At 37.2% G+C, this 22,900-nt stretch overlaps 1 protein-coding gene across 2 annotated transcripts; it reads left to right on the top strand.

Annotated features, from left to right (window-relative positions):
• The first annotated feature begins 415 nt into the window (after window positions 1–415).
• ttc22 (tetratricopeptide repeat domain 22) lies at window positions 416–22,822 on the top strand. Of its 2 annotated transcripts, XM_061975752.2 has the most exons (8): window positions 416–833; window positions 5,677–5,977; window positions 8,976–9,031; window positions 9,107–9,222; window positions 14,382–14,500; window positions 17,060–17,221; window positions 21,785–21,937; window positions 22,001–22,822. In XM_061975752.2, exons 1-8 carry the CDS (start codon window positions 568–570, stop codon window positions 22,535–22,537), a joined length of 1,710 nt encoding a protein of 569 aa, XP_061831736.2. In that variant the 5' UTR covers window positions 416–567; the 3' UTR covers window positions 22,538–22,822. The 2 variants fall into 2 exon arrangements, with proteins under 2 accessions (XP_061831736.2, XP_061831737.2); XM_061975753.2 differs by lacking the exon at window positions 17,060–17,221.
• The last annotated feature ends 78 nt before the right edge of the window (window positions 22,823–22,900 follow it).

The following is a 22,900-nucleotide window of genomic DNA, read 5'->3' as shown; positions in this document are numbered from 1 at the left end:
ACATTGCTGTCATGCTTTCTTGTACTTTTGTTGCCATCTCATAAGACAAATAAGTCCTCCATTCCAACTTGTTGCATCATCAGCTCACATTCTTCAACTGACTACATCTGACACAGGCAGACATCTAAAAAAAAATCACAGCATAAACAATGTGTCGGGCAGAATAAACTTTGTGGAAGGCTGCAGTTCAGCTGTTAATTTCACAGACTAGACACCTCAAAAATGTCTCAAATTTTAAATTACTTAATAACAGACCACCGATAAAACTGTGTGCATGAATGCTTAGAAAATGCATGTTACATTTTTAAAAGGGAGTTTGATTGTTGCTTAACGCAACTTCCCTTTTGGTGCTTTCTGGTCACTCCCTGGCCTAACCTGTTTAACCGGTCTGAACCAGGCAGTGAATCATGTCAAAATACACTCAAGTGTGACCTGAGCAGGATTGCTGCCTTTATTTTGCACCATTCAGTGCCAACATACGATTGTACTCCTCCGTCCGACTCTATTCTGCCTTATTTTTGGAGCAAAGCCTATGTAGGAAGATTGGAGGAGGAGTTGGAGAAGGCAATGGAGGCGGATAATAACACAGAGGACATTGAATCTCTAATGGAAGATATGGAATACATCCCTGGTCACTTCCACCTGGACTTAAACCTCAACTGCGATCCTCCTGGACCGGTAAAACTGAGGCACAGAGACACTTACCTGAAGCAGGAGAGTCTCAGGGGGGAGCTGGAGGCTGAAGCTGGATACTTACAGTATGCCGTTCGCAATCTTCTTGGCCTGCTGGCTTTTCACCAAGACCACTTTGAAATGGCCGAGGAGATATTCAGGTGCTCAATCATGGTCAGGTTTTCTGCAGCATAACCACTCTGAAAGACTGGTCCAGACACAGCAGTATGTTAAAAGTAGGAATTTGGGAATTTAGCTGATGTCCTTATTGGGTCGGGTTTTATTTAGTTAATATTAATTTCCCCAGGTGAGGCCAGGGGCCATATTGTAACATGACACCTCAGCCACGTTTGCGTTTAGTGTTTAGTCAAGGTTGAAGCAGCTGGCTGTTGTGCACTGATCTCAGTTGAGCTTTCATTTATTCTTGTTATGCCAATATTCCGCCCTTTATGTAGCACCGGGGCCAACAAAAAGAAACAGCACCTGTTTAAAGAAGAATGCTGGGACAGGGCCCACTCATTTCTCTTGTCCTGTTTATTTAAAGAGGACCTGATGATTATAATCTACATTTAACACACTTTCTTGTGGTCTAGATCAGGGTTTCTCAAACTGTTTCCACCAAGTACCACCTCAGAAAACACTTGGCTCTCCAAGTGCCACCAAGTAGGTCGTGAGTTCAAACCGAGTCATACCAAAGACTATAAAATGGGACCCATTCCCTCCCTGCTTGACACTCAGCATCAAGGGTTGGATTTGGGGGTTATAAACTGCACTCCCAATCAATGAAACATAGATTTAAAGCACTGGTTATTTCTTGGACATACAGTCGTGAGTGAACTTGCAGATCAGCAATTAAATATTATTGAATTACATTTGGTGAAACATATACCGTATTTATCGGAGTATAAGTCGCACCGGAGTAAAAGTCGCACCTGCCGAAAATGCATAATAAAGAAGGAAAAAAACATATATAGTCACACTGGCGTATAAGTCGCATTTTTTGGGGAAATGTATTTGATAAAATCCAACACCAAGAATAGACATTTGAAAGGCAATTTAAAATAAATAAAGAATAGTGAACAACAGGCTGAATAAGTGTACGTTATATGACGCATAAATAACCAACTGAGAACGTGCCTGGTATGTTAACGTAACATATTATGGTAAGAGTCATTCAAATAACTATAACATATAGAACATGCTATACGTTTACCAAACAATCTGTCACTCCTAATCGCTAAATCCCATGAAATCTTATACGTCTAGTCTCTTACGTGAATGAGCTAAATAATATTATTTGATATTTTACGGTAATGTGTTAATAAGTTCACACAAAAGTCGCTCCTGAGTATAAGTCGCACCCCCGTCCAAACTATGAAAAAAACTGTGACTTATAGTCCAAAAAATACGGTAGTAGAATTGTGTATTTTAAGATAAAGTCCCTTCTAAGTCAGTCGTTACATTTTACAAGTAGCTTTTGTAGGCCATGAAGACATATTTGGTCATTTACATTTTTCACGAAACATGACATCACATATCTGATCCCAATAACAGAGGGTGTAGGTTCAATTGTAGGGATTGACTTGCCATGGCGACCCCTGAAGAGAACAAGCTAAAAGGAAAATAAATCACATTGGAAAAGGGCTTTGGCATTGCAATTGCGTATTCGATTTGCAATTTTTATATTTATACTAAAAAATGCATAAAACTGCAAAAATAACAAGTAAAGTAAGACATGTTACTTTTATACTGTCAACCAACATATTCTTCTCTCAAGGTGCCACATATTAGAACAGTCCTTCTGAAATAGTGTGGCGGGCCCCCATGGGGGGTCGCGGTGGGATGCACGGGGTTTGGGGGTAACATGTTTTTTTGCCATACCAGAATATGATGAAGCGTATGTAGCACTTGACTTCACTGTAACCACTTTTAACGTTAATAAACTTACAATGTCATGCAGAGGTATAGTTATAACAATTTTACAGACAAATTATATTATTTATAGTCACAATGGAGAGTAGAGGGAGGCGCAATATTTTCTTCTTCCTAAGGCGGGGGTGTAACAGAAAATATTTAAGTGACACAGTATTAGAAAAAAATGCAATCATTATCTTTCAAAAAATATTTGTCTACATGATACTCTTAAACTGAAGAAATAATCAATAAAAACTATACAGTGTTTATAATTTAATATACTTTAATTTAATCATACATTTTAATAACAGTGCAAGTAACCATTTAAAAGGCTATACATTCATATTTCTCATTACTGTAGAATAGTCTACCATTGTACTGTAATTGGAAGGTAAATGTTTTGCACTTTTTTTTATGGAATCTCATTTATGTCATCAAAAATATAATTGAACATCTTGAAGTGCATTTTTTTTCCTCCGTTGGAAAAATGAGGTTGTTTATTGCAATCACGTGATCACAGCATTCTCGCTTGTTCGTCCATGTTGATGGGCGTGTATTCCCCATCTAATTTGAAGCTGAAATATTATCACAATGGGACATTTGGCTTTGTAATCATATTTTTGTCCTCCTATTTTTTGTTACTTTGCGGCACTTTTCACTGGTAGGGTAGCGAGTAGGGAGGCTGTCTGTCCGTGCTCTGCGCCCAACGACACAAACATTGTGGATGACTGAAAAGAGGGCTCACTGCGTTCAGTTAATTCTACGGTTAAACAAACACGCTCAGGTGCTGAGAGCGATGCACAAAGTGAGATGTATTTTTCCCCCGTTTGAAGCGAGAGACAAATAAATGTGACGCTCAAAATTTCTGATTAGCGAACATGTCTGCTACTCAAATTCAGGTGACGGCAGAGATGAAAAAAAAAAACCTCAGCGGTTAGGTAATCTCACTAATTAAATCCTTGATGTCGATTCATCGTGCAGCCCTAATGGCATTTGTCCATCCATTTTCTATACCGCTTATCCTAACTAGGGTCACGGGTTAGCTGAAGCCTATCCCAGTTGACTTTGGGCGAGAGGCGGACTACACCATTCGCCAGCCAATCGCAGGGCACATATAGACAAACAACCATTCACACTCATGTTCATACCTATTGACAATTCAGAGTCTTCAATTAACCTAACGTGTGTATTTTTGAAAAGTGGGGGGAAGCCAGAGTACCAGGGGAAAACCCACACATGCGGGGAGATCATGCAAACTCCACACAGAGATGTCCAAATGGAGATTCGAACTAAGATCTTCTCTGACATGGCCAATATGCAAACCACTTGGCATTTATCTGGTGTTGTCCCGATACCAATATTTTGGTACCGGTACCAAAATTATTTTGATACTTTTCGGTACTCTTCGGTACTTTTCTAAATAAAGGGGACCACAAAAAATTGCATTATTGGCTTTATTTTAACAAAAAAATCTTAGGGTACATTAAACATATGTTTCTTATTGCAAGTTTGTCCTTAGATAAAATAGTGAACATACAAGACAACTTGTCTTTTATTAGTAAATAAACAAGCAAATAAAGGCTCCTAATATAGTCTGCTGACATATGCAGTAACATATTGTGTCATTTTCTATTAATTCAATTATATTATTTTGTCAAAATTATTAAGGACAAGTGGTAGAAAATGAATTATTAATCTACTTGTTCATTTACTGTTAATATCTGCTTACTTTCTCTCTTAACATGTTCTATCTACACTTCTGTTAAAATGTAATAATCACTTATTCTTCTGTTGTTTGATACTTTACATTAGTTTTGGATGATACCACAAATTTGGGTATCAATCCAATACCAAGTATTTACAGGATCATACATTGTTCATATTCAAAGTCCTCATGTGTCCAGGGACATATTTCCTGAGTTTATAAACATAAAATACATTCAAAAAAACCGAAAGAAGATGTTGTGATGCCAAAAAATATCGACGTAATCATAGTAGTATCAACCAGATACGCTCCTGTACTTGGTATCATTACAGTGGATGTTAGGTATGGATCCACCAATGGCGTTTGTTTACATTTTGATGCCGGTGAGCTACGGTGTGTAAGTGAAGCATGTTTAGCTATTCCTCGCCTTGCAGGGATGATACTTGTAAAAAACGTATTTTATTTGTCGCCATGGAGACAAGGATTAGTGATTTAGAAGTAGCTAAGCACTGCCGACTGGGGCTGAACTTTAGCACCTTTTCCTGAGGGTGTTTCAGTGTTATAACTTCACCATTACCGTTAGTTTTTAAGCCAAAATGCGTCCGTTCTCCCTTTTCTGTCTACACACTGTGTCTGCTTGTAAGTACTCCGTGATTGTGTTCTGCGGAACATGCTCGTCTGCTCGTAAACCAGCAATGCATGACGTGACGACAACGGGGGCGCCTTTACCGCCTACTTTTCAGAGGCGGTATAGTACCGAACATGATTCGCGGTACTATACTTATACCGGTATACCGTACAACCCTACATTTATCAAATAAATAAACTCTATTAGAGATTAGTATTGCTGATTATGCCTTTCATTGCTGATCACAGACGCCAATCCCCTCCGGCTGAATTCTTATCTATTTTTGGACCCCCTGGCTGGCAGATGCTACAGTATGTCCATACACAGCATGCAGCCACTCACCTAAATATTAATCATCACCTCCATTGTGGCAAATAAAGTCCATGTCTTCCACGCATCATTATCTCAGAAGGACAAGACATGTTACACACCAAGTAAGAAAACGCAAAAAGCAGACAAGAAGGCAATCTAAACGCTAATCCAAGTAGGCTTCATCAGTTCAAGCTCATAGACTGGTCAGATCTAGTCTTAGACTTAGGTTCAGCTATTGTAATGTTTGTAACTCCTGAAGAATATATAATTTTGTATTTTTTTTAATGTTTTGGGTACAAAAAGAGAAGTAGCTGTAAAAAGTAGGCTGATTAAGACATTAACTTGGTATTCATACAATTTCTTTTTTTTTTTTACACATTTCTTACAATGCAATCCAGGACTGTTCTCAACTGTTAATCTTTGTACGTATATCCTGGCTTTTCAGAGGCATTTGTAAAGAAGACCCGGGAAATCTCAACGCTTGGGCCAACCTGGGCTACGTGTACGACAAGCTGGGGAGAGAGCTGGATTCTGGGGAATGCGTGGAGAAGGTGTCCCAGCTTATGGGCTTAGAAGGCGGAGAGACCACCAAAGAGGACACCAGGCAAATGGCGGCCCGCTGCCTGGCCGAACAGGCCTACGTTCATCCCTACGACGTGGAGCTGGAGAAAGACGAGGACTTGAGGGAGAGACTTAGTGCAGCCCTGATGCTGTTTAACAGAGCACTGCACTATGGTGGTCATTTGGTGAGATGAAAACATGGACCTCTGAACTAGTAGTAGGAAGGGGATTCATCCGGCACCATTCATCGCAGTTTACCTGACACATGAAACAAGACAATTTGTGGGGGTGCACTATCCACTTAAACCGCTAGACGGCAGTGTAGAGTGTTGATTATTTCAAAATGTGTTTAGTGGCAATTCCAACTTCGACCACAGCGTCAGTTGCTATGTAGAGTGGCACTTTCCACCATTTTTAGCATTGCAAGATGATTCCCCTTCCAACCTTCCTCTCACACAAGATCCACCCATGGGGCCATATGAATCCCTTCCCTACTGTAGTGGTAGGCAACGGCTTTGAAACAAAACAGATTTGTTTACTGCATTACTCAAATGCAGTGGCGGGCCGTGCATTTCCCACTTAGGCCTTCAGTGATGTACTACTTGGTCCGACTTCAATAAATACCACTCAAAACAGCGTAATTTATGTCAACACGGCTGGGAAAAATACGATACAGAAATACCCTTGCACACTACTGGGCATTGAAACACCTCAACAGAGTACAACACTGGCTATTTTTCTGCGCATTTAAAAGTCAATAAACCTGCATCAGCAATTAAAACATACCTTATGTCAGGGGTGGCCACACTTTTTCTGCAGGCGAGCTACTTTTCAATTGACCAAATCGAGGGGATCAACCTCATTCAAATATATATTTTATATTTAATTATTTATGGAGACATTTTTGTTAACAAGTTAAATGTGTTTTATGATAATACAAGCATGTTTAACACTTATAGATTATTTTCTTTCATGAAGACAAAAATATAAGTCGGTGTTTTACCTGATTCCGATGACTTGCATTGATTGGAATCAGACAGTAGTGATGATAACGTCCACATTTTCAGATGGAGGAGAAAAAAGTCATTTTTTCTGTCCAACACCACATGAAAATGGTTGGTTTTTGGCATCTTATTTGTCCAGCTTCCATACTTGTTTTTATACACTTTACAAGAAATACATTGGCGGCAAACTCCGTAGCTTGCGAGCTTGTGCACGCCAGCTTTCTGAGACTCTTATGTTGTTAGCGCAGGCAGGATGAAGCAGCGCTTTTATTGCGAAGACAGGAACTGTGCAGTCGGTCTTTAGAGTTTTGACGGCTGGTACGGCGCGAGAGTCTATTGAAATAAAAAGTGTTTCTCGCCTTCCTGCCGGCCATTTTTTTCTTAATAATGAGCTCGCAGCAGCCAGCGTCATCTCACAAGACCCTCAGGTGCCGTGAATGTCAATCGAGTGACAAAAGTGACGTCATAGTGAAGATTGATGATCGCTAATTTTGAGGTCTATTTTTTTAAAGCCTGGCTGGTGATCGACCGACACACCCTCCGCAATCGACCGGCAGCTCGCGATCGACGTAATGGGCACCCCTGCCTTATGTGATACTGTCAAAACTTTAAAAAAATGCCAAAAACAAATTAAACATGAAAAAATTAAGAAATAAAATATTTAAACTCACAATTTGTAGCACCTATCTGACGCCGTATAAGCCAGTGGTACTGCTCATAGTTGGTTAATTCGAGTGGAAGTTGCGTACAAACCATTTCACCAGCTGGGACAACTTAGCAAGCTTCCAGGGTCGGCCAACCTCGTCTCAAAAGATGTAGTTTCTCTTTAAATATCCTTCTTGAAAATGGCCTTGCAAATATATATCTGCCACCTAATCAATGAATGCTCTTCTTTCTGCCTCTTCTGGCTGGCCTTTAACCTAAGCTGAGCCCGCCCACTCGGTCACCATTTCTAGTCCACCCCCCCACCCCCACCCTTCGCTTTAGTTTTTTTCAATTTGGTGCACTTTTATTATTTTAATTTTTCATTTGTACTTTTTATCCGAACCATTTCACCGTATTTCTTTTGCACTATCTTGTTTAGCTTATGCATTGTTTATGTTCTTTGTTTTTTGCTCTATGCTTTTTAACCTGTAAAGCACTTTGGTCCAATTTTTAAATTGTTGTAAACGTGTTATATAAATAAAGTTGCCTTGCCTTGCCTCTGCAAACCACAACTTGTGATTGGATACTCACTTGGGAGTGACAAGTGAGTATCCAATCACAGTCACGTTTAACGTAAGGCTACCTAGATGGGCTACTGTCAACAACTCGTGATCTGATCGGCTGTCTATCAACTGAATATCCTGCATTATCCTGCACAGCCGCCACTAATGTTGATTTAGAAGGCCTCTGGCACAATTCATACAACGCTGGAAACAAGCCTGCTGAATTCTGATTGGATTGAAGCTTTAACGTAAAAACAAACAACACTGCAGCCTAATATAACGTGAAGAGAATATTATGATTTTTTTATATATCTATGAAAAATAAATGTAAAATAAAATTAGCTTTTATTAATTTGGGGCGGCGTGTCTCTGTTGGTAGAGTGGCTGTGCCAGCAACTTGTGGCTTTACCCACTTGGTCCCAGTACCACTCACACTGGTTTAAAATGTAGTTTCACTATGTAAAACGCTTTAAGTCACTAGAGGAAAGCGCTATATAAATTGCTCGCTAATTTATGATCATGATTTATGTTAGGCCAGCAGACAAGGCATTGCTGGCTCTGACGGTACATCACTGCTCAAATGAATCCCCAAAGTATTCACACGCTGCCATTTTTTAAGTTAAATTTTGTATTTGATGAATTTGATTTTTTTAAGAAATTTCACAAAAATGTGTCAAAAGACATATGATGGATGCAATTTTCATTATTTTTAACATACCATGTCCAAAATCATTCATACTGTTTCAGGCATACCTAATGTTTTACATTTATAGTTAATTATCTCAAGTTTGTGCAACAAATTAAAACAACAAAAAAGGTGAATCATTTTTATAATTGAGTTTTAAATATTAAAAATGTCATTTAATTTTAATTTGTCCAGACTATGAATATCCATAGTATAATAAAATGCAGAAAAAAGAGTAACAGTAATTTTTGCGTGCCGAGATTAATCATTAATCTGTTTTTTTTAGATACCAATAGAGGAAAAAAGAAGCTGGTACCTCAAGATGGCAACCATTTATATAAGGTATAAAACTAATATTATATTTTTTTTAAATGATCATGGTATTAGGCTAATTAGTTTGTTTTTCTCTCCCCACAGACTGGACGACATAATCAAGACTGAAGAGAACTCAGAATACTTCAGACTTTCTCACTATAATAAGGGACTAAGACTTCTCAGACAAACACTTGAATCAGAGAAAACACAACAAAAAGGTAAATTGTTAATTATTTGTAAAATATACCCTCCTGAGACCAAGAAAAATAAAAGTTTTCTTTTGCCTTGAACAATGATATCTGGTGACAACCGAATACTTATTTCATCTATCAGGAACAACATACAGTATGTTTTATAGAAAACAACCAGAAATGATTTATAATGTAAAGACATTTATAGCTCGACTTGCCAACATTTTTACATTTCATCTTTACAATCAACCTTTTATGTCACCCTGTTTCAGTAATATTATAATTGATTCTGCAAAATTAATTTTTCTGCTTTGTTTCACACATGCATTTTTGCACTTTGCTGCATTTGTTGTGTCGAGAATGTTGTTGAAAGTAATCAAACTACATAGTAAGGCTGCTAACTCACTGAAAATTAAATAAGGAATAAGGGCTTTTTTTATTTATGTGGAATTATTTTTATTAAGGCTGTCAAATTTAACGTGTTAACACATGTGATTAATCACAAACAAATACCCCATCAATCATTTATATACACTAATTAATCACACAATTTGTTTGGACTGCACAATAATTGGGGCGGCATAGCTCGGCTGTTAGAGCGGCCGTGCCAGCAACTTGAGGGTTCCACGTTTTATCCCCGCTTCCGCCATCCTAGTCACTGACGTTTTGCCTATGGCAAGATCATTTACCCACCTGCTGCCAGTGCCACTCGCACTGGTTTAAATGTAACTTAGATCATGTGTTTCACTTTATAAAGCGGTTTGATTCACTAGAGAAAAGCGCGATACAGTTTAAATATAATTCACTTTTCGCTCCTTTAGCGAAAAAGGTGTTGCGTGTTGTTGCATATACAGTATCACTGCAAAGATGAGTTACAGTAGGAGACTTCAACTGGTGGAACATTTTGCTTTAAAATACATATACCGTATTTTTCGGACTATAAGTCGCAGTTTTTTTTTCATAGTTTGGCCGGGGGTGCGGCTTATACTCAGGAGCGACTTATATGTGAAATTATTAACACATTAGCGTAAAATATCAAATAATATTATTTAGCTCATTCACGTAAGAGACTAGACGTATAAGATTTCATGGGATTTAGCGATTAGGAGTGACAGATTGTTTGGTAAACGTATAGCATGTTCTATATGTTATAGTTATTTGAATGACTCTAACCATAATATGTTACGTCAACATACCAGGCACGTTCTTAGTTGGTTATTTATGCGTCATATAACGTACACTTATTCAGCCTGTTGTTCACTATTCTTTATTTATTTTAAATTGCCTTTAAAATGTCTATTCTTGGTGTTGGGTTTTATCAAATAAATTTCCCCAAAAAATGCGACTTATACTCCAGTGCGACTTATATATGTTTTTTTCCTTCTTTATTATGCATTTTCGGCCGGTGCGACTTATACTCCGGAGCGACTTATACTCCAAAAAATATGGTAGGTTTTAAAATACCATCTAAAAGCCAAACTTTCTCCCGAGGTTGCTGTTAGTACATCGCAACGCTGGCAGAGTATGTTGTCAATAAAAGTACCACAGATGAATCAAACTACACTATTGTAGTAACTCTGATCAATTGTGATTCGTCCAAATTCAAAAGTGTGATTAAACTGATTTTTTTTTATATATAATTGCAATAATTCTTATAGTTATATTTAAGCAAATGTTTGTTATGCTTCTTGCTATTTTTAGACAAAAGGTCTCTACATAAAAAAAAAAGTCACATTTGGAGTCAAAACAACAGAAGCTGTATAGGTCTCTTTAGCTTATAGCTAACAGCCCAGGTATCGACATTTTTACAAACTATTTTGATTTTCACTGTAATACTGTGAAAATAAAGTAATAATATAATAATAAAGTGCATTCTTTACGGTTTAATAGGGGACATGCACTTTAGTTTTTAAATACAAGACGATTTTGTCTTTCAAGGGATTGAAGTTTTATTTTTTCCAGCCTCAAGTCCTATCTTTACTCGTCAAGCTGAGAACAATAGCAAAGCAACCTTGCCCCCTTTATAATAATAGCCAGGTCTGACTATGCTAACGAAATAAAGGTTTTAAAAAGTACCTTACACAAGAATCATTTAAAACTTAAAGCACTTATTGAGGCATTTACACAATTATTATGCTTTGATCTAATATAGTAGTAAAAATTGTCCAAAGATGTATTGCACCAATTAATGTGAGAAGTTTTGCATTTAATTAAGAAACATTTATACAATTTTATTTGACACGAAAAGCACACTCTCATTGGTGGTAAAATAAGTGTAAAGATGACAAACAGAATTAAAACCATCTAAAACGGAAACTTTTTTTTTTTAAATTATAATATTGTTATTTAAATGTATTTTTATTACCATTATTATTTTACTTGTGGTTTATTCGTTACTAATTTATATCTGTTTTAACTATATTTAAAGTTCAGTTTTTGTGGTACTAATGGTTTCAAAATAATGAACAATCATGTAAATAATCGTGATTACAATATCACTTAAAATAATCGTGATTATTATTTGTCATAATTATCCAGCCCTATCATAGAGACACTCCTTCATTTACTGCACACTCATGTCATCATGCGCCTACCTGTCGCATTTTGCTATGTTTTCAAACAAGCAAGAGACATGTACCACTTTTTATGGGCATTTTTTTAAGCTGTCCTTTGGTGCATCCACAATCAAACCTACTTTTTTTTTTTTTTTTGCGCTGCAGAAAGAGAGGCTACACTTAGTGTGCTCAAGACACAAACAAATGCATACTTCAAAAAGTTTTTTTTCATATAGGTTATATGAAAAAACCTATATATATAATATATATGTATTTTTTTGTACATATATTCTGTGCAAAAAAACGAATGCCATAAGAAAAACACACTTGCACACCAAAACGCATGAATTGAATGTGTTTTAATCAGCCCCTTACTGTAAGTCATAAAGCATGCACCTATAAAATTATAAAATTATATTGCTGAATAGACGATGTGTCTAATATTTTTAACTTCTGACGCTTCAAATGTGTTGACACAGACACATAGGACGGAGGATTCTCTGTACATCGTCTGTCTGTGCAGTACAATCACCTTCTTTCTCACAGCCGTGTGTGTTACTGTGTCAGTTTGCGCTTACTTTTAGGACGTCCTGAATAAAGACGCAAAATAGTGAACGACAAATGGTGATGATTGTTGATAAATCGCATTGTGCAGGCTGTATAATATGTTGCATCTTCTCCTCACAGTATTGTGGGTGTTTTGATGATCAGCGTACATTCCGCATATTCATGAAGACCGAGACGCAAAATGGATTGCGCTCCTTAATCTGACAGACACAATCCACTTTGCACAAGTTTAGTAGATCAGCTTTGCGTGTGCTATCAACTTTACAAACCTTTAGTAAATCAGACCGAAAATGTCACTACCTTTAATAAGTCTGGTTTGAAGTCCAAACACCAGAATGCAGCTAGCTAGCTGCTGTCAGGCTGAGGCATTGGATTTTTACAGACTATTTTTGATTCTCCCGGTAATACAGGACAAAGTGTGTCCCTTTTCAGTTCAATAAAATTTAACATGGGACGCGGTGGTTGGACTGGCCATGCCAGCAACTTGTTCCAGGTTCGAGCCCCACTTCTGCCATCCAACTCACTGCTGTTGTGTCCTTGGGGAAGACAATTCACCCTTGCCCCTAGTGCCGCCCACACTGGTGTAAGAAAGTGAAAAGGTGGTGGTCGGAGGGGTCTTAGGCACAAAATGGCAGCCACGCTTCTGTCAGTCTACCCCAGGGCAGCTGTGGCTACAAAGGTAGCTTACCATCATCCATGTGTGACTGTGGAGTGAAGGGATAATTGTTTCTCCCTTCTCTGTGAAGCACTTTGATTGTCTAAAAAAGCACTATATAAATCTAATCCATCATCATCATTATTATTATTAATAAGCGATGTGTACTTTTATTTCTAAATACAGTACGATTAAGTTTTTCAAGGGACGGTTGTCAACTAAAGAAGACTTGTGTTGTGTTCAATAGCCTAAAAATGACAGTTTGTTACCAAAACCACCTCTATCTATTGAATAGTGACTAAAGTAAAGAACTGGATATTATTACCATATTTCCCAGACTATAAGCCGTTACTTTTTCCCGCAGACTCTAAACCCTGTGGCTTATACAAAGGTGCAGCTAATCTATGGATTTTTCTTTGTTAACGGCTAAATCATGGAATGGATAAAGCAAAGAAATCAAACAATGTACTAAAATCATCCACTTTAAGAAAGTCTTCAAACTCAAAGTGTTTACAAAGTACAAGGAAGATGACTCCCAATACATATCTTGTACCTTATTAAGAAAGGATGAAAAATCTTACTCATCTCATAAAGGATGAATAAAGACATTTTGTTTGATCATCCGTTTTACTGCAGTATTACAGGCACTGTTTGGAAACAATTGTAAATAAACATTACAAAATCTTTCTATATAAATATCTCATTCAACAACATAAGGGTATATATTTGGGGCTTATAGTCCAATGCAGCTAATATATAATAAAAACATATTTTCTCATAAAATTTAGTGGTTGCGGCTTATATATCGGTGCAGCTTATAGTCCGGAGAATTTGGTAATAAAGTAATTCATGCTGGTATGTCATATTGGGACGACATATCTTCTAGTTCAGTAATTGTCAAACTGTGGTGCACGTGCCACTAGTAGTATGCCACAGAATCACTTGATTAAAGTACAGTGTTTTATTTTCCTACATCCAAACACGGTGGCACTGTTCAAATTGTGTGTAGAGTACCAGTGGCCAACATGTTACATATACTTGGTAAGTAAAACCTCTGCCTTGTTTTAATGAATAATTATGCTTCCTATGCTATTGTATTTTAATGTTGCTCATTATGGTGGTACTTTGAAAGCTGAATGTTTTCTGAGGTAGTACTTGGTGAAAAAAAGTTTGAGAGCTGCAGTTCTAGTTCATTGGACAAACCCCAATAAAGCAAACATCTTTGGAAATCCTCTGCACAGCACAATTATTCTTGTTAAGTGTTTTGAATTTAAAATAAGGCAGTGAAACTTTGCCCTTAAAGAAGAGAAAATCCATGTCTGGGTCTCAGGAGGTGAAATATTTTTTTTTCTACTTTGATCAGATGTATTCAGTCCTTCAAGTGACAACATTACTCGTGTTGTTTCCAGCTCTTTCCTGGTGTTACATTGGCATCATGCTGGAGAGACAGGATGAGTTCAGCGCAGTGCCAATGTCCGTACATGACTGTGGCTACTCGGCCACGGATCCTCTATCCTGCTATGGATCTGTAAGTCCTAAACTGCAATGTTGCATTATAGTATTAACAAACATTAATGTTAAACGTTAAATGTTACAAATGATAAACTGGCAGGGGAAACATTCTGTTGTCTAAGATACTTTTTGAATTTGAGTATTTTCTTTGGCAAGACTAGAGAACTTTGACTTTGCATGTGCTTCTAACACAAATATAGGGCTTACAAAAGTATTCACCCCATTGGATGTTTTAGCCTTTTTTTTTTTTTTATTAAATCATGGGCAATTAGATTTTTTGATAGAAAATTGCATAAATAAGCTAATTTCATGTTAAAGCAAAAACAGATTTTCATACATTTGTGTCAATTATATTAAAAACCTATATGGTAAAGTATTCACACCCTTCAGGTCAGTATTTAGTACAGGAGCTACATCTTTGGCTGCAATCATAGCAGTGAGTCTGTGTGGCTCCGCCTCCATCAGACTGGCACATCTGGATACTGAAATGTTCCCATATTCCTCCTTGTAGTGGTACTGTATCATAATTACTGTATATACAGTACCACTACAAGTTTAATTGGATCTGTGATGTATCACATTCCTTAAAAAACTCGTATTGCATTTCAAGTGAATTGAAATCGATGTAAGCGGCGCTTGCCCCCCCCCCCCAAAAACAAAAAAAAACAGCAATTTTAAAAAAAAGTAACATGCCTTTTAAAAAGAAAAAGAAACTTTTAGATAAATCGTATTGTATAAAGAACAATAGCAATCAATTGGCGTGGCGAAGTTGGTAGAATGGCCGTGCCAGCAATCGGAGGGTTGCTGGTTACTGGGGTTCAATCCCCACCTTCTACCATCCGAGTCACGTCCGTTGTGTCCTTGGGCAAGACACTTCACCCCTTGCTCCTGATGGCTGCTGGTTAGCGCCTTGCATGGCAGCTCCCGCCATCAGTGTGTGAATGTGTGTGTGAATGGGTAAATGTGGAAATACTGCCAAAGCGCTTTGAGTACCTTGAAGGTAGAAAAGCGCTATACAAGTATAACCCATTTACCATTTATATAGCCCTAAATCACAAGTGTCTCAAAGGGCTGCACAAGCCACAATGACATCCTCGGTTCAGATCCCACATCAGGGCAAGGAAAAACTCAACCCACTGGGATGACAATGAGAAACCTTGGAGAGGACCGCATATAATATTATATTATACTATTCACTTTAATATAATAAAATGTACTACTACAGTAGTTTTAAGAAGAGTGGACTTCTACGGTATCCGTCAAGCTGCTTCTCAGTCAAACACACCATCAGCAGTTTCTGTCATTTAGATATTATTTTAGTGTCCTTGGCTGGTGTTATCGACTCATTCTGCTTCAGTATGGTGCAGACTAGCAGCGCTACCCCCGAACGGTCTCGCCAAGTTTGCTACAAGCTCGGCCATGTTTTTGTGATGATTCATTTTTTTTAATTCAATGAATATCATCCGCTTCCTTATCTCAGCATGTCCGTCACAATCACTTCCTTCCTTCTTTTCAACAAGTCAAATGTAAGATTTTTTAAGACTCTTTTAAGACCATAATTTAAAAAAAAAGATTAATTTCACATCCATACTGACAAAAAAGTACAAGTCTATCCCTGTACATCTGGGCACATGTTTCTGGGACATCATTTGACATGGACCTGTCCTGGATTTTAAACTTTTTCATTATCGTTCCCTTAACAGTCCCGAGCCAACATAACGTTTTTGAGATCTTTTTAGGAGATTTTGATAGAATTTAAGACATTTTAAAGCCTTAAAATGATTGGATTTAAGACTTTTTAAGACCCTGCGGAAGACTGAGTGGACAAACTAAATTATGTCGATCTTTAGCTATAAACTAATGCTCCCAAGTGAGAGACCGAATGTTTTGGTTGGTTCTTATGGGGTTCACTGTGGCATTCACTACGCCAACTAAGCTCGTAATCCTAATTTTTGCTCGCAACCTGAAGAATGAGGAAAAACTTGTATCCTGAAGTACCAGTGTAGCTCAAACCGGTTAATTGGGGATCAGGCGTGAGCAGCTCTTTTCTTTACAAATCAACCACAAATCCACAAAAATTGAGATCTGGAATCTGACTTGGCCACGCTAAAACAATTGCCTTGAATAAGCGGTAGAAAATGGACGGATGGATGGAAGTTTGTAAAGCTTTGCTTTGGTTCCTAAATCAATTTTCTCTTGCGTATTTAAACAGATTATAGTATAGTCCAGGATTTGCTGATATTTTTATGCATTTATGTTTCCCTCTAACTTGACAAGGCTTACTGGCCCTGCAACATAATGTTTCCACCACCATTCTTCAGGTGTTTGTTGTGATGTGCTGTGTTTTGTGTTGGCTAAACATAGCGTCTCATCTAAAACTGTTTTCTCATCAGACCAAAGTCTCATCACTTAGGTATGTTAATTAAAAGCTTTTTTAGTAAACTGCTGGTCAAAAAAGCCGATTTGATTAAAATTATTTAAGCAACAATAGGCAGAAACATCTGTAACAAAAGGCATGCTACGTAGGGGATGAATTATTTTGCAAGGCACTGAATATCTACTGTGTGTTTTTCAGGCCATAAAGTTGGCTAATGACGACACGTTTATCCTTAACCTCCTGGCCAAGCTGTTTTTTCTGCTGGGCAAACATGAGATGGCCACAGGAATCTGCAACATGGCTCTCAATGTGCTTCCAGATCCTGAGCTCAACTGGCAGGCCTACTGTACTCTTGCCAAGGTACGAGACAACAGCAGGGTCATATTAGCAATCAACCTCATGCAAACCAACCTTATTAAGATATGCAGCTGGAAAAGTGTGAATTGTAAATTGCTATATTTGAGAGCATTACTGTCTTCGATACCGCTTAACACCTCATTTTAACATCAATCTACTTAACACCACCAACAAGGAATTAACTGTTTGATTCACTATTAAACTTTACAACTGCAATACAATTGTCGCTACATTGCAGGGTTTCAGAATACAAGAGGACACATACTGTATGTTTTGACACTTAAATTCAGGTGTATTTCAACTCAGCATCTGAAAAAATTTAATTAAAGCAAGAATAAATATCTGTACCGAGAGGGACAAGTGGTGGAAAAATGGATGGATGGATAATTGTTTTCATACTGGGTTTGATTTGCATATCTTATACTCAAATCTAAGATAAAGAAGGATACCCCCTGAATATTAGGGGTGAATATTAGGGGTGATGAAAAAAATCGATTCACATTCGAATTGCGATTCTTATTTGTCCCGATTCTAAATTGATACATCAATTTCAAGAATTGATTAAACAAAATATATATGTATGCATATATGCACAATTGATGAAAAAAAAATTAAAATAAATAAAATAAAACATATACTGTATATATACACATATATACTGTGTGCGTATATAAATATATATACATACACACACACATATATATATATATATATATATATATATATATATATATATATATATATATATATATATTTATATACACACACAGTATATATGTGTATATATATATATATATATATATATATATATTTATATACACACACAGTATATATGTGTATATATATATATATATATATATATATATATATATATATATATATATATATATATATATATATATACCGGTATACAAACACATACACAGTATATATGTGTATATATATATATATACACTGTATTTTCCGGAGTATAAGTCGCACCGGAGTATAAGTCGCACCTGCCGAAAATGCATAATAAAGAAGGAAAAAAACATATATAAATCGCACTGGAGACTATGAAAAAAACTGCGACTTATAGTCCGAAAAATACGGTATATATATACACACAATATATCTTATATATATAAAATATATGTATGTACATACATTACATATACATACATATATCATATATACTGTATATATACACACAGATATATACATACATATATATATATATATATATATATATATATATATATATATATATATATATATATATATATATGTATATATATATATATATATCTATATACATAAATATATATATATATATATATATATATATATATATATATATAAATACATACATACATACATAAATAAATAAAATAGCATCTTAAAGCAAAGCACATACAGGGTTTCCGCGGGACATTAAAAAGCATTAAATGAATTATGCGTACATACACATTAAATGGCATTAAAAAGCATTAAATTAGATATCTGGACTCATTAGAAAAATGTTTACAAATGTAGGACTGCGCTGATAATAGTAAGTGAGTCAGTCGACCACATAAATGAAAATTAATTCAATAACTTTGCCGTCATCAATACATTGCCGCGGATTTCAAACTGCATACGAAATGTCTTGTAAGTTTGAAAGCTTGAAAAGTGCTTCCTTTATACGGCAAATGAAACGGTTCTGGGGGCTATGGCGTTATATTTGTGTCTTAATGTTAATGTCGCAAAGGCAGATTTTGGGGACAGAAAAATATGTTTGGCAAGCATAGACATATTTTGAAAAGATATTAAACTCCATCCATCCATCCATCCATCCATCCAAATCGCAACACTTCCTGGTTGTGTCACGTATTCACAGGCTTGCGGTCAGGTCCACAAAGTGAAGAAAAGAGGAGAAACAAACCTAACAAAATATTACATGACGAAGCAAAAGTGGTTTTATATTTATCCTGTGTATGTGTGTTGCTGTTGGTGGATCTTCTGATAAGAGAGATATATTTTAAACATAGTGGGATACTTCATACTAGAACCTAAATTGTATAGAGCACTCTGGCCAACGGGCGCGGCACTGCTGCTGCCCACTGCTCCCCTCACCTCCCAGGGGGTGAACAAAGGGATGGGTCAAATGCAGAGGACAGATTTCACCACACCTAGTGTGTGTGTGTGTGACAATCATTGGTACTTTAACTTTAACTTTAAAATCTGCTCTAAATATGCAGTGAATTTCAGCAAAAATAGTTTTTTTAGGATATCTACATGTTATGCATTACATTTTGTATTATTTATGCATTAAATATTTTTTATTAACTGGATTGAGGTACTGTGATTGTCTTTATGAAGCAAATAGTTATTAAGTAGTTTATGGAGAAATAGTATATGATGATTGCTTGATTAATTCTTTTTTAGATTAAATAGAATATGCAATACAGCAATCAGCTTAGCAAACTCATTTGATGAGGTAGTTGTACATATGAGTACACTCAAAATGGAGATGATGTTCCAGACAAGTCATCATGGTCTTTCTTGCTGGAATCCATACAGTAACATCACACAGTACTACTCAGATATTATTTTTAACACACAAAATTGGTGTGTGAATGTGAATGCTGTCCAACTGTGTTGGCCCTGTAATGAGGTGACAACTTGTCCAGGGTGTAGCCCGCTTGCAGCTGGGATAGGCTCCAGCCACCCCCGCAAATCTGACAGGGACAAACGGTAGAAAATAGATGAATGGATGTTTTAAAATAATTGGGACCAGACTATCAGTTTTAAATAATTCTAAATATGGCTCTACAATATAGCTGTTGATGTATTTTTTATCCTGTTGTAAAGGTTTGTACCTTCAAGTGTACTTAGAAATATTAATTTAATTTGTAATAACCAAATATATTCCCCTATTTTGGAATAGTTTCCATTAAGGCAAGAAATGGATCACAACAACACTAGTCTGAGCACTTTGTGTACTTATACTGGTGACATTTTTTTTTCCCAGATGTCCAGCTAAACCTGCACGTTGTTACTTTTTGCTCTGTTGTCCTGTAAATTGTCTTGAAAGTCCATATCCTCCTTGATTGTCCTTAACACAAGCTCACAATAACAGTGGTTTAACCATAACACCAGGGGGAGCTCCACTAACCACGTTAAACCCAGATTCCGATCTAACAAAGGCCTTAACTCATTCTCTTTCTATGCCACATCAATATGGAATGCGCTCCCAACAGGTGTAAAAGAAAGGGCATCTCTATCCTCCTTCAAAACCGCACTAAAAGAACACCTCCAGGCAACTTCAACCCTAAACTAACACCCTCCCCGGATTGTTAATAATCAAATGTAAATAATCAAATGTAGATACTTTTTCTTATGCTTTCTGATCTCCCTCTCTATGTCCACTACTTGCTGTACATATCCTACCAAGTCAGACCTACACTGTTTCAATGTCCATTTCTCTGATGATACAATTGTTGATGACTGAAGTAATGATAACAACCAAGCCTACCCCCCCCCCCCCCTTCCACATCCCACACCCCGGATTGTAAATAATGTAAATAATTCAATGTACATACTCCGATGATGATTATCTTGTGTGATCTGATAGCATATATCTGTATCATGAATCAATTTAAGTGGACCCCGACTTAAACAAGTTGAAAAACTTATTCGGGTGTTACCATTTAGTGGTCAATTGTATGGAATATGTACTTCACTGTGCAATCTACTAATAAAAGTCTCAATCAATCAAAAAAACAACAATTAATTTGATTAATTTCCAGTGAAATAAAAATGTACATAGTGTTTACAAACAACTAAACATAGTTAAAAAAAAGATCAACTATTAAAGTCACATATTAGTAAGACACGATTCAAGCTATTTAGGTGTAAAAATCCAAAGAAAAAGATGTAAGGCTTTTACTTCTATACATAAAAAAAAAAGCTCTGTGGCTAAATATGAGTGTCCCTCTCGGGGCAAAAATGAGCGACATTCTGATTGTCGAGGTTTCGTATTTTAACACATTTATTTACATCACTACTGTCACCCTAGCTTTACATGTCTGATGTTTTAAATAAATAAATCATGCTATACCTACATATTAAAGTCGCTCTTTCCGTTCCATACAGCCAGCGTCGCCATGTTGAAAATAGTTTTTCAGAGCGATCTCATTGGACACCAAGCAAACAATCAGAGTACATTTGTCCAGTTCGCTGACTGGTTGCCTTTTTTGACACAAATATAACACTGTGTGTCTAAACTTGCGCTAGTGCACAGCAGAAATCTAAGGGAGTGCAGAAAAAAAAAGTTGAATGCGCAAAAGGGTGAGGTTGAGAGAGTGGAAGAGAGGGGGAGCGAGAGAGCGCATCCGTCTGACTGCAGACAGCACTAATTATTGAGTGTTAATATGAATAATATCAAACTGGTTTCTTTCGTTGATGTAATCGGAGAAGACCACCGAGTTCCAATGTGGATGGCGAGATGAGCCAAAACGAACTCGTGTTTGTGACCTGACTGAGACTGACTGAACATTAAGACTGACTATTTGTATTATATAAAAAATAAATTCTCTTTTTTAGATCAACACAATGCTTTTTGTAAGGGATTTAGAAAAGGCCAAAAGTGGGGAAGGCGGAATCCCAGACAGACAATTGCTAACCGAGGCCCGGAAAAACCTGGATAAAGTCTTGACTGCGCGTCCATGTTTGAGGACTCACCTAGAGATGGCACAGGTACGACACAATGAGCAAAGAAAACTAGTTGCCTTTTTACAAAATTGAGTTTTTCTCTGCTAGGTGTACTACTACATGGGTGTGGACGCACTCCAGGAGAGCCTTTTAGTGGATGAAGGAGCAATAAACAATGCCTTGGTGAGTCTGTCCAAAGCCCTGCAGTATGAACTGGGTGACAGCTTGCCTGACGTCCACTTGCTCAGAGGACGCTGCCTCCTGCTCAAGGGCGAGGATCAAAATGCTGCAGATTGTTTCAAACACGCTCTGGACTTGGAGAGACGGACAAGCGCTGATACCACAGCTCTGCGCTGCCTCCTCCAGGCCTTACTGGCTCTGTTCATACAGGGCGGGCCAGACCCCAACCACGCCGTCACGCAGATGGAACAGTGTGTGCAGAAGGCTGAGGAGAAGTACCCTGCGCATGTGGTTAAGGCCGAGCTGAGGTGCCTTTACAGGACAAACACAGCAGAGGTCACAGAGTTGTCTCGGGCCCTCATCAGGACGGGCCGACTTGAGCTGGTCAGGAGGCTCCTGCAGGCTGTGGCACCGAAACAAATAGCTAAGAAGAAAGTATTAACAAGATCGTTCTCCATTGCTTGATGATTGAATTTTACGCAATGACACAAAGTATTGTTATGCAGCACTCGTTTAACTCGATAAATATACTATGAACTGGGGACAATTGGTAGTATTCTAAAGCAGTCTGCTGCATCTGGATCTTGACATGTGTCCTGTGATTGCATGGCGACCAGACTTTAGCTAGAATAGGTCCAAGCTCCCTGTATTGCTAAACAGAATAAGCTTTATATAAAATGGATGGATTCACATCATAATTATTATATTCTTCAATGTGTATGTACTGACACAGTATGTGACAAATTTAATAAACACTTGTATTCTACACTGTTTGGTGGGGTGTGTGTGGTGGTGGAGGGTTGTTTTCTGAATGTTTTACTAGTTTTA

The sequence above is a fragment of the Nerophis lumbriciformis genome, linkage group LG14, assembly GCF_033978685.3.
Source record: "Nerophis lumbriciformis linkage group LG14, RoL_Nlum_v2.1, whole genome shotgun sequence".
Lineage (NCBI taxonomy): Eukaryota > Metazoa > Chordata > Actinopteri > Syngnathiformes > Syngnathidae > Nerophis > Nerophis lumbriciformis.
Note: the sequence above shows the minus strand (reverse complement) of the source record. Positions and strands in the feature narration are given on the sequence as shown.